Source organism: Ilyonectria robusta (assembly GCF_021365365.1).
Source record: "Ilyonectria robusta strain PMI_751 chromosome Unknown BGZ61scaffold_43, whole genome shotgun sequence".
NCBI classification, from domain to species: Eukaryota; Fungi; Ascomycota; class Sordariomycetes; order Hypocreales; family Nectriaceae; genus Ilyonectria; species Ilyonectria robusta.
The window spans coordinates 136,041-149,268 of record NW_025764477.1 but is presented as its reverse complement, the minus strand read 5'-3'; the positions used below and the strand labels follow the sequence as shown (position 1 = coordinate 149,268).

The following is a 13,228-nucleotide window of genomic DNA, read 5'->3' as shown; positions in this document are numbered from 1 at the left end:
GCAGGCTAGAAAAATCTGCTGCGGGCCCACGACTAATTACAGAAGGTCAGCTAAAAGAGCGCTTCTAACGTAGCATAATAAAGAGTCATCGTTTTCTTGCATTTAAAGTCTATTAACGATACAGGAAATAGTTAACATGTGAAAATGCCAGCCCACAACCCACACCGATATGTTGTCTTGGTTGCTCGGTATGTGTGTGATTTGCATCATGGTAAACTTTCCGATTATTTGCAGATTAGAGTCTCAGGAGCTAAGAGAACTTACGTTAGATTGTGCACCTCGGAAGTTTAAATTGGCGATTATCCATTGTCCGGTGTGCACAAACTGTAAAGCATCTACGCATGAGATAGAACGATGCAATAATGTTGCCAAGTATATGAGCACCTGAGAACGGAGCTGTCCAAAGGGTGCTCCGTTATCTACGATCTTGTCGACTATTAGTAACACTCTCAGTCATTTCAATTACCCAGGAGGAACGCCTCGTCAGTCATCAACCATCTAGTAGTTAGTAGGGTTGCACAACCCATGCTCGCCGGAGCGAGAAAGTTTCGTATTATATCATCTTTAGTAATTAATTGCCCACTATGCCTACAGCGGAAAACTTAATATTCCACGAGATACAACCATAAATCTTTAACCATCTCCGATCACTCTGGTGGAATCGATTCAAGAATAGCCAGAGTATATAATAGATCACCTCATATCAGCAAGCCTACATAGAACTCGTATTATTATTTAACCTTAATACTGTTGCACCGGTGGCCACTAGGGCGGGGAATCCCGTCGTGCAGGCACTATTATGAGGCCGGCAGGAACCGGAATACCAACTGAATCACTGTAGGCGTAGTGTCCGGGTCAAAGGCCTGTCGGGCTTCATAGGAATCATATCCGTTCATGTTAATTACTAGCATAATACAACCAAAACATTACCAACTCCGGATGTTGTCCAAGATGAGGTATAAGACCGTTAGCCTTCGCCGTCAGATTCATTCCAAGAGGCGAAAAGGGACTTCAAGGAGTAAAGAAACGTCATGAGACTGCAGTGAATGAAGCTTCCGAGCCGGGAGACGTACTGATTGACGTTGGTGGCGTAGCTCCGTACTTGAGAATACGGAGGCAGTGCATACGAAGCAGGAGGTGAAGGTGCAAGCCAGGAGTGCACATACGCAAGGGGGAAGGCATATTAGCTCTATGCTCTATTCATGTGTTGAGCTCCCTCAATTTTAGCCTCATTATATTGGCTATCCTTGAATGCTCACCTCTTAGCTATGCATATAAACTTTGATACAGTCTATTAATGCTGCCAAGGTTGGATTCATCCGTCTGACATTGGCCGCCGGAGTTGAGTGAAGTAAATTGATCAATCAGGCGGCCGGCCCTTCCCATCTCGCCTGATAACAACTGGATCTTCAAAGCCGTCTGTATACGTTGGTCGTCAATGTTGAAACTCCCGATGGCTATCTTGGCGGGCGCAACAGCCAGGCCGGTCGCATACGGAGCGGTTGTAGCTGTACTTTTTGCGCCGCCCATGCTAAGCGAGCAGTCTGGCGTGGCATGGCTCTATGTAGCGCTCTGCGTGTAGCCAGCCGCTTGCTGGTACCATAGTAAGACCCGGGATATGATTGATGTATATAGAAACGCAAGATGCAGCGACCAAGCATAAGAGCAGGTTAAAAGAGGACCGAGCCGCTTGCTGGCCTCGGAGTTGAGGCGTAGTATGTAGTCCAAGGGTACTTAATTGCCAACGCCGCTTGTTGCCGAGGCTGGTGTTGTTCCCAATGACGGGGTAGAGTAAATTTTGTCGGGATTGGGGAAAGATAGGTTTCGTAGGATATCGTATGCTTCCCGAGGACAGTCGTGGCCGCTAATGCCTGCAGGCGGCATTAAAGTTCTGTCTGAGTGTGAATTGGCGTCGGATGGGGAGTGATATGCAGTGGGCTGGGTCGTGGAAGCCTCTGTTAGTAGGTAACTCCTCCAGTCAGTCGATTCCGGGGTGAGAAATGGCCCGGGTTGCAGGTTAGGAGATAAGTGGTTGTTGAAATGATCTGTAAAGGCTATTTCACCAAAATGGAGAGAAGGGGAATTGGGTATAAGTTGGCCGTTTATGTCGTTGAACAAGCCATCTAATGCGTTCAGGTTCTTGAATAAGCCGTCCAATGCATCCAGGCCTATGCAGTTGGTATTCTCATCCGTGGCATCCCAGGCTGTGATTACGTCAGTAATATTGGAGAGCGGATCGAGCGTTACAATTATACCATCGCTGCAACTACTACTATCGAGCTTGCGCATATCTGCAACGCCGGCTCCGGCTCCGGCGTGGGCTCCGGCTTGATCGCCCGGGGTCCGATATAAGCTTGGTTGAAGTTTCACTCGCGGCCGCTTGCCCATTTTCCGTGAAACCCCATAGACGCATGCCCTGCCGTGAGAGACACATCGTCCGCACTCGGGCTGGCCACGGTCGTATTTCACCTTGGCCGCACCGCATTGATCGCAGCTAGTTCGCAGTTTCGGTTGCCCTAGTCGCTTCGGCGGATTAGCAGCCATGGCAGGAGTATGTCGAGCAACTGGGATGACGCAAGGCTGCCGGAGCGTGCCTATTCAATATATATCCTCTTCCAGATCCCATTATTCAACCGCTTCTGCACAGCATAACGTCAGATATCATGTTCTTTCCAGCGGACCAATCTGGTGCGCCGCTAACTCTGACGTACCATTAGGCCAGTGCTGCTTACTCCGGCTTCCATAGGCCTACACCTTAATCCCACTCGTCTCCATCGTAGCTCGTCTAGTGTGCGGCCACGAGTCGATTGTTGGTCGCCTGAGCCTCAGGCGGCCACCGACCAACATCTCACCTGCAGTCTAACCATGCACTTCTATCACCACCACCACCAACACCACCAACGCCACAGGTTTTTTTCTCCTTTCGCCCATACGGTATCTCAAACTTTAAAGGCAGATTACCCGCATCGGAACAGCTGTTCCCGGGCGCAAGTGGGAACGCCCCCTCCTCCGTTAGTTCAAGGAATTATAATAGCTGCCTATCTTCAGTGTGGCAACCTGTATTCGTTATGTAGCATCTCATTCCCGTTTAGAGACGCAAGGCGCTGGTTTCCCGTCAACTCCTCCTCTGAATGGCTTTGGCATTAGCCGTGGTCTTTCAGGCACTCTCATCTATTATACAGCAGCCCTCCGCATCGTATCTAGTCACCCTGGTCCTTGTCGCCTATTACGTTAAGCTGCGCGACACTGGCAGCTGGCATTGATTGGAGTGTCGCAGCTCAGATCGTTAGAGTCGTCTTTTACGATATAAATATAAAATACCCCTGGTCGGGGGTGAGCGTGGCTTATTCACCTGGGACGGGCCACCCAAAATGTGCGTGGCGGCGGCGGAGTGGATAAGACACAGGGGGTTGCAACCAGCTCAGACCAAGATAAGCTCATTGTGTGGTGTTTACTATTTGCAGTATCCCTTTAGCAGTGCCAGGGCTCATCTGACGTAGCTATACTCTTTACGCCATATCCGGGTACAAGTCGCGATAATGCAATGCTTAGGACCCTCCCATAGCAGCTGTGGAGATATTCAAGCTGTGATCAGCATAACATTTCCAAGTCCTGAAAACTCTTATCCAGCCATTCAGAGTTGGGTAAAAAGGCACTCTTGATAGTGATTATACTTGGGTGGAATCCCGCTTAGGTTCCCGCTAGGGTTCCTTTGACGTGCCTGGCAATGCCTCAAGGTTCCCTAAGTTTAGACAGTCGATCCCCAGGATGGACCTCGTTTAATGGAGTACGGAATCGGCACTGGATGGATGGAATCATCCCGAGACCCACTGAATGAGAGCATTGCAGATCGTCAGGTGGGGAGGGCTGCCGAACATGCTGAGAACAGCCGTCCCCTACGCGAGGCTCGGCAATTCAGCTTAACGGATGGCTCGGATATCTTGGGTGGCAGTGTACCAATGCCGGGAATATCAACGGGGTGGAAGGAGTTCCCCACATCCCGCAAATTCTCCTCCAAGCCGATGACCATGCATGCGAATTCCGGCGCAGCAACTTTTGGAGTTTGGGGCGGCGCGAGTCACTGTCGCGCAGGGATCAGCACTAAAAAGGATAGAAGGCTCGGTGCCTAGTCTGGCGCGGCTCCGCCGCCCTGATTCATGTCACGTGCCGAATTTTATCGGTCTGGCCCCTCAATTCGACCCGCCACAACGAACCTTATGCTGTGTATCGTTGACTGATGAAACGAAAAGGTTAACTACAGGTGATATTGAAAGGTGTAAGTTACATCTCTGGGTGAGGAGCACAGCTCACTACATAGTATCCACATCCCAGCCACAGCAGATCGGACCACCTTAGTCATACGGTCTCAACATTGACACGCCCCCTTCGATATTAATCACTTCCACCCTGTTTCGCACTTGACGTTGTTGTCCGGATACCCCACCACCTTTATGATTCTCATGCAGTCCACGTCTCTAAACGCCCCGTTGGAGGATGTGCAGCTACAGGAATGTGCATACACACACCCATAAGCGACACCGAACAAATTCCATTTCAAGTTCGGCATGTGGGGATCAACAGAGACATGTGCCAGAGATAAAAATAGGGTAAATAAGGCGATGGTTCGTATTGTGGGAGTTTTAGCGTAAGGATTATAAAAAGAGAATCTGAGGTAAGGTGTGGAGAGTGCTAGGTTTAATTCAGCAGTTTAATAGGGGAAACAAAATATTACTATGACCCAAATCTGGTTTTTCAATCCATGCGGGAAGTTGCCTCCTGAGGCTTTTCTAAGCATTTCATTGGCCTTATATATGTGAATTACTTGATTTCCTGTTGCCATAGTATCTCTGCAGCATCCGGCAGATGGTTAAACATACGGGCAATTGTATACAGGAGATTAAGGGCTATAGTGACTGGGTTAACTCACTGACCTTCTCGCAGGACTTGACTCTGTGGCGTCAGTGGACGGTACGGATCTGGCGTGTTACGATATGGGGGATGGAATACAACAGGAACTCAAGAGTCATAGCGGCGGGGTCAACTCAGCGGCCTTCTCATACAACTCCGTGCTTATAGCATCCCCTTCAGATGATTGGACAATATGGATTTTCTCATATATTGGCGCACCGATACAGGCAATGCATGCGCTCCTGGGCAGGGTCGGTGGCCTTCTTGTATGACTCGATATTTATGGCGTCGGCCTCGATTAATGGGACGGTATGGATCTGGCGCGCTGATCACTGATGACTACATGCAGAACGTTGACCTTGAGGCTACATACTCTCACCTCCAGGTCGGCCTAATAGTAAGAGTGGAGGCATAGCCTCGGGGGCAGGCCCTGCTCAGCCGCAACGCCCTTGAACGCCACCTGGGAGGGCCGGGCGGCATCATCGCTATAGCCTCGGCTACTGTTCTCGCTAATGGACGGGATGTAGTTGCGCGACGTCGGGTTCAGCAGGTTGAATCATATATAAACCTCCTAATGCGTCTCCTGTGGCCACTTGGCAGCTTGGCATCACTTACCACATGACAACTTCTGGTGGGTAATACAGCTGAGAAGTCAGCTAATACGGAGAGGTGAGCGTTACGGGAGGCATCAGCAAGCGTTCGGCAAGCAGACAGCCGTACGAGCAGCTGGTATGCCATAATCTTAGTCAGGTCTTTCGGTACAAGGTTAAGTTTCGGGTTAGCATTACTGCTGACACCCATATCAGTCACGGCAAATATGACTGGATGTTGCCTTGCAGGTCTGTCGTGTTCGGGATTCTCGCTCCCGCACAATCTCGGAAAGTCCCGAGGAGCCAAGTCGCGCTTCACCGATCTGAGTGATACGGTAGCACTTAATTTTGCCGTCAAGGTCTTGTACCCTAGCCTCTTTGCTCTTGACCCAATGCTCTGAAACGCAAGCCTGGTCACGAGCTGGCGCGAATCATGTCCCGCGCCGGTTCACTAGTTCTGCAGCTCCATGCAACCAATAGGATAGATACGTGCTACTCGTCGCCGTCCCATCACACGGATGACTGGCTTCTGACGGGCTCATTTCGCAGCCCTGAGCAGGAACACGGGGGCCGCCCAACGCCCAATGGCGGGCAGCATGCGGGCTGAGGGACTGGCGCTGCCGCCAGAGAAGAGAGAAGAGACTAGCAGTACAGCCTACACGCTGTGGATCGATCAACTGTATCGTCGGGGAGGGCGTTGTGAGTCGTCAGTCTGGAACGCAGGCTATTTTCAGCTTCAGGTTCCGTCCTGCCTCAGCCACCTCAACTACCAGTACGTGTTCTTTTTCTCCTTTTTGCTCTTTTTAGCCCGGAGACTCTGCAAACGATGATAAATACCCTGCTTCGCCTTTTCGTCTTCGTCCTCGTCGCGTCGTGTAGTCGATGAGTGGCTGGGACGGCGTGCATGCACCGCCGTTGTGAGCCATGATGTGGACCTCCTTGTCTCAGACGAATCAACATCGCGAGCTTTGGGTGATCCTGGTTTTACTGGCCTGCTATATCGGCATTACAGTCCAGCAACGAGACCCCATAAGCAACTTTTGTCGGCGATGGGGTCACCAATCTGCCGTGGTTGACAATAAGCTCTACATCGATGGCGGGTTGGTCACCTGGAGCCCGTCGTCACAACCACCAGAGAACTATACAAGTACGTAAACCTCAATTCTCTTCTCTTTACCTTATGGAATTGGATGATTGGCGGATATGATCGAGGGCTGCAATTTATAGACGGCGGATGGAGCTTATACACTCTTAAGAGCTGCCCAAGCTGACATGCCCAGCCAGATCCCTACTTCGTCTACCATGACTTAAGCCAGAACGCGAGCTCGGGCATGCCCCCCCCGTCTGCCAATTTGAGCAAAAATTCGAGTATCCCCAACGTCAATGGTGCTATCTTGTGGCCCGATGATATCAACAAACGCATCTACCTCTTTGGCGGCGAATTCTACGATGAGTCCCCATGGCCATTCTCTCTGTATTTATATGATATTATCAACGACTACTGGGTTAACCATGGATCGCCTGGTTCTCCCGATATTGACAGTCTGAGCTATGGCGCTGGTCTCTTGATTTCAAGTTGAGGAGAAGGATATTACTATGGTGGATAGATGAATAATACTACTGATGCGAGTTGGGGGAGTGGACCTGGAATACTGACCTCGTATTTGCTTAAGTATGACATAGACTCGAACTCGTAGACTAATACCACTAATCTAGACGAAGTAGGCCGGGCAGAGGGTGTGATGGTATATATCCCTGCCGGCAATAGAGGCATGATTATCTATTTTGGCGGCATTCGCGACGTTGGCAATAGTACATAAAAGGGACAGCCAATAGAGGAGATTATGATGTACAACATCTTGAGCGGAAAGTCCTATATCCAAAACGCGACTGGGCATATTCCAAAGCCGCAAAGACAGTTCTGCACAGGAGTGACTTGGCCAGATGACCAGTCATCCTATAATATGTAAGTCTCTCGGACCAGAGCTTGCCGGGACAGGAACACTAATATCTTACAGCTACCTCTATGGCGGCGCTGGCGAGGCGGAGGGAAACGCGGGATTCGACGACATCTACGTCCTAATAATTCCTACCTTTACATGGATTCGAATATACCCTACGGATTCCAACAAAACGGGTGACTTCCCACATCATAATTTGAGCTGCAATCTCGTCAACAAGGCCCAGATGCTCATCCACGGTAGTTTCTTCCCATTGAACAACGACTGTGACTCCCCAAACCAGTGGGGTCTGCATAACCTCGACATGGGCAAGAGGAACAGTTATAACTCGCCTTGGAGCTTATATGATCCTTCCAAGACGCACTACGTTGTTCCAACAGACATTATCTCGGTCGTTGGCGGCTCGGCGGAGGGTGGGGCGAGCAAGACGGCCCCGACGGACGGCTTCGACCACCAGGATCTCCAAGCCCTAATGACACGTAAGGCATCGGCCGCTTCGAGGAAACCGACACGGGCCATTCCAGGGGAGGATTCTGGTCCCAAGCAAGGATTGTCAATCGGAGCCATCGCAGGCATTGCCGTGGGCGGGTTTGTTGTTCTCAATGCCGTATTTGTTTGTGCCTTCTATCTCATCCGACGACATCGACGACGGAAGATAGCCGATGGATCCCATCGGCCCATAACCCAGTCTTACTCCCATTATCACCCACCGCAATTCTCCAATAGTTCACATCAGTACTCTCAAAGTCCACCACCTTTCCAGTCCCGACCTCAGACTGTTCCGCCTCATGCAGGCCCGCCAGTCGAACTCCCTTCGGGCTGAACTGACGAGATCCTACAACACATGCCACTGTACTTGGAGACCGGATCGCATATTGAGCCCCACTATGACATGACGGTCAGGGCAATATGTAGATTCAGGTCAGCACGCTGCAGGTACCAAGCCAGGATAGTCACCAGGTGGTGGAAGCCTTATATATAATGGAACTATAGGATCGAATACTTTTAAGCAGGCTCCCTAACCATACGCCACACGCCATACTAACCTATATGGTTTATGGTGTATGATTTATTCTCGTATGGCAAACTAAACCATATATTGCCAATACGGCGAATGACGTCAAGGGCCCGTATCTTCCTCTAGAGCGCTGGTGCTTCCCTCCTTTGCCATGTACTCGTATTGTTCGACCTCGTCTACTTGTAGCCCTTCCGTTATGCCGCCGCAAATCCAACTTTTTAAGCACTCCCCCTTTTCAATTGTCAATGCTTCAAGAGCATTCGATCCCATGAAATTGTACACCTTGCTCCAGAGAATATACGCTCAGGGTCAGCAGATATGGCGGGTATTAAGAGAATGTCTATTCTATCTTTAATAATAGAGGAATGCGCTCCTTCTGCTCATCGCGGAGCCACCAGGCAAAGGGGGAGCAGTCGATTGGAATGGGTGACTGGGAGGTGTAGGTTTCATATTCGTCAACGTCGGGCTCTGTGCCTATGACATCAAGCTCCTGTGCAAGCAGGTCATACTCATCCAGTTCCAGTGCCGGAATAATGGAAGGAGTAGTATAACGGTTGATATGTTCTTGTATTCGTCTTCCCGCAACTTCTTCACTCCTGTAAAGATCTTCTTATGCCATAACTTTGGCTAATTTTTCTATATATAAGCCTTTTTTCGGGATGGATAGAGACTAAGCGCTGCACTATATGCCGGGCTCTCATTAGAGAACTGGTAGTATTTGTCAAAGATATACCAGCTTGTCAGCACTAGACCGAGTAGCTGTTGGTTCATCTTACATTTATTAAAAAGTTGCTAGTAGTACTTATGGAAGATATCTATTATAAATAACATACAATCAAGCGTTAAACAATAGCCCTCAGTAAGAAGAGTTATCCTCCAAAACAGCTATAAGAAGTTCTATATCTCGCAGAGGTTTTTCCAATCCTAGGGTGCTAAGTAGTCGTCTATAAGAACGTCGTAGTACTTATCCTGATACTACTTGATATACTCCTCCTTATTAAGAGCGGTATCTAACAGGAGAAACTATAAGTTCCAGTATATATTATTGTCAAGCCCCAGGACTTTTCTAGTATGCCTCCAAAAGAGGTTGTACCTATAATCGTTTGCTCTAATATAAATAGCAATATTATACAACTTGCCGAGCTGACCAAGTTGACCCCAGCGACGCTTCTTTTGCTTCTTCCAACCCTGCATCATATCCATGTTGAATGAAGCTTGGTCCATCTCTTCAATTTGCCTGCAAGTCTCAAGCACAGCCTCTTTGCTATCCATGAAAAGAAAGGCTCGGACGCAAAGGTTGACAACGTGGCCATGGCAACGAATCCGTCCGTGTTTTGCATTCCAGACGATGCCTCGTCCCTCAAGGAAGTGGCTCAATAGACGACAGAGCGCGTCATTGGAACCGTGGTTATCTCCTGTAATATAGCCTAGCTGGCGTAAGATGTCGTACTCCTCAATGACCGGCTGAAGGAGCTTCCATTGCTCAAATCTGCTGTGGCTTCCAAGGCCGTCTATGCCAGGAAGTTCAGGGAAGGCCAGCAGTAGCTGGCAGGGGTTTTTCGTGCCTTCCTGCATAAATGGCATACATATTCTAAGGAAAGCTTTATGGTTTGGTGCGCTCCATACGTCAGCGGAGAGGTGAAGCTTAGCAGGTGATGATTGCAGCTTTTTTCGAAGAATATCCTTATGGATCGCGTATGAGTTTGAGCAGAGTTTTTGGACATGGCCGTGGGAGGTATTGATAAGCTCTTCTGCCGTATAGTTTGCTGCCATAAGCAGAGCGTGTAACTCTGGCCTGGTGTTGCAATTATATGGAAGATTGCGGACAGTAACCAGCTGGACTAAGGCTTCCATTGCAGCCTCTGGATTAAGTGCATTCCGAAGCACTTGCTCCTCTCTTTCTTGAAGCTTAGCAACCTCAACCTCGCCAGCTTTATTGAACGCCTCTTTAATGAGGCTAGTTTGCGCTTTCTTAGTTGAATTTGGCTCTGAGCCAGCGGCTTCAACTGAGTGTATCTTAAGTAGGTGGTTGCGGAATGTGGTAGACAACAGGTGTGTCTCGGGGCTGACTCTGGAGTCGCCGAGGACTTTGCCTTGCCAATGAAAAGAGTCAACTCCCTGGCAACAGATTAGGTGACGAGGCAGTGAGGGTCTTCTCTCCATGCAACTGCGTTGGTCTGGCTCAGCAGTTGGCTGATTGGTAGAGATAATGGAGACGGAGATGCAGCGGCCTCCTTTCGAGCACCCCCTTCGTCTCGGATAGACGGATGGTAGGGAGAAGCCGGGCAGCACGTGGAGGCGGCAGGAAGGCCATGATGTGCAGGCCAGGCTTTCTAACCATACGCGTATGGTTTAGTTAAACCATATATTACCCATATATTGCCCATAACTTGCACCTATACCATACGGCCTAGTGCGTATGATCATACGCGGGATAAAGTTGCTCCGAGCAGGGTTGGACATCTTACGAACGGGAATCGAATCGATAGATTCATTCGATGCCAAGTCTTACGAATACCGAATCGAATTTCTTGGCATTCGATTCGATGTCGAATCTGCCACAGACCTGTTCGATTCGCATCGAATCGAATGTGGCGGGTCTCATTCGACATTCGATTACCTCGAATCGAATGTGGCGCATCTCATTCGACATACGAATCGAACGGGGCACATTTCATTCGCCATCGAATCGAACGGCTCCAACTGTTCGATCGAAAATCGATCGATTCGGTCGAACGAGTGACGCGGTTCGCTGGAATCCGCCAGGGGCTCGTGTTAGCGTGATTACATTGACGCGTCAACCGGCTCCTGTTAGTGAGTGCACCTAAATCCCCGCGACTTACATAGAAAGTAGGGTACCTTGCAACTTCAGCAATCATCCTCGACGGCGACCTACAAATAACTGCTTTGTAGAATTTCAACAGTGATCTACTAGATAAGACTATTTCCCAATTTCCGTAAGGACTATTTTCATGCTTGTAAGAGGTTGAAGAGCAAGCCTCATCGCCACCAGGTGGGGCTGGTGCTGTTTAAGAGGTACTTGGGCAGCTATGGGAGACTAGGTAAGTACTCAGGTATCCTCTACCGCCGCAGTATAGGGTAGGCCAGTCTTAGCAACTAACTCTCACTAACTTATAATCATCTAGACATAAGTTACCGATTTTCTGGAGAATGGAAGTAATATAAACCAAAACTAGTCTATCTGAATTTCTCTTGCTGAGTGCTTTCTATTAGCGCCAGTTTTGGCACGATAGATGAATATTTCGAGCTTAGAGTCTCATGTCTAACTCATATCTTCAATTTGTGATGCCCTCCAATACCAGCCTACAACTTTGTCCAGACTCAAAATATTCATGCACATCCTTTGTCACAGGGGACCTGCGCCCTAGCTACGTATCGACCCCACCCTGGGTCCAGCGCTCCGGACGTTCCCGTCACATGCACCTTATCTGCAACACGACGAGCCCAGGAGCTCCATTCCAAGTCGACGCCAGAATGGAACGAGAAGGACCAGTGCGACAAGAAGCGATGCCATTTTTCTCGTTTGGCGCCTCTATGGGCTGTGGCCGATGACATAAGCCAATAGGGGCTCTTAGAGCCAGAGGAACAGGGAACATACGGAACTGGTCTGTTAGAGTCTGGCGACTTGAGCGCGAAACCTCGGATTTCACTGGTTGCCAGCGTAGGGGTTATTGTTGCGCCACATACCTGGAAAATGTTCGAGCACCAATGGTTGGAACCAACCAAGGGTCATCATTTCGCATTGCTGATGGATGCTTCTTTCATTCGAACAAGACTTAGCCATTTCAACGGAGCTGGCGACCTGGCTTTTTTTTTCGCGTCGACAATACGCGTGAATACGCGCTATGTTGGCCTCACCGATAGCGGTTGATATACTCACCATCCCATCGTCGTCTGTGGAGAGCGAGAGGACGTTTAGCAGTGCAGGACGTATGACGGCACTATTGAGAAGCCGGCTGCAGAGGGAGATAGTGGCGATAGCTCAGTGCATTCGATCGTAGAGTAAAGCTGGAATCTACACGCCTTCACTGCTGCTGTTCAGCCTCAGTGATGATTAATAGGCTGACGCACTTGCGTCGCTGAAGGGGACAAGTGACATTTAATCTGCCTAGTACCTGCTTTTGCACAATTAACAATGTTCTGCGACGTCTCACCTGAGGCCGTAATGTCCTCTAAACCCCCTCTACACCTCCTACCCCTCTTACGTCGGGATTAGTTCTACGTTCGATTGAATCTTGGCATTCGATAGATATCGAATCTACGGAAGACACATTCAATTCAAGTCGAATCTACGGGACAAGAATTGTGGCGCGTTCGATTCGATGCGAATCTACGGGAGGCACATACGATTCGATACGAATCTGCGGGGGTCACATTCGATTCGAACGCCAAGCCTTGGCGTTCGATTCGATAGATTCGTAAGATGTCCATCCCTGGCTCCGAGGTCAAAAATGGTCAGGTAAGGAAATCGGCGGCGCCACGACACTTGACCATCCTCCTAGTCCTGAAAGGCCTCTCTTCCCGATAGATCCATAGGGTAGAGAGGATACTTGAATGGCGAGTCGGTTGCTTAAGCTAGGTCTGGGCAACTTGGATTACTGTGCAATGTCTCCGTCGCTCCGATCCTGGGTAACTATCAAGGTCGCTCAGAGTGACATTGTCAGACTTCATGTCAAGATCCAGTGGCTCACTTATAGCAAACAGGCAGTACGATCCTGCCTAGTAGGCAA

The 13,228-nt window shown here is 49.4% G+C and overlaps 3 protein-coding genes across 3 annotated transcripts; 1 reads left to right on the top strand and 2 right to left on the bottom strand.

Annotated features, from left to right (window-relative positions):
- Window positions 1-2,361: 2,361 nt before the first annotated feature.
- Window positions 2,362-2,544, bottom strand: BGZ61DRAFT_370963 (uncharacterized protein; the record flags this gene model as incomplete). Its single annotated transcript, XM_046242055.1, has 1 exon — window positions 2,362-2,544. A coding segment is annotated over one exon (183 nt), but the record flags the coding sequence as incomplete, so codon positions are not given.
- A 3,878-nt stretch (window positions 2,545-6,422) lies between these two features.
- BGZ61DRAFT_499926 (uncharacterized protein) lies at window positions 6,423-8,282 on the top strand (the record flags this gene model as incomplete). The annotated part of the gene is made up of 5 exons (XM_046251471.1): window positions 6,423-6,645; window positions 6,783-7,073; window positions 7,215-7,243; window positions 7,322-7,464; window positions 7,517-8,282. The coding sequence occupies 5 exons, from the start codon at window positions 6,423-6,425 to the stop codon at window positions 8,280-8,282; spliced, it is 1,452 nt and encodes a 483-aa protein (XP_046095435.1).
- Window positions 8,283-9,518: 1,236 nt separating this feature from the next.
- Window positions 9,519-9,821, bottom strand: BGZ61DRAFT_277007 (uncharacterized protein; the record flags this gene model as incomplete). The annotated part of the gene is made up of 1 exon (XM_046238413.1): window positions 9,519-9,821. A coding segment is annotated over one exon (303 nt), but the record flags the coding sequence as incomplete, so codon positions are not given.
- Window positions 9,822-13,228: the final 3,407 nt, after the last annotated feature.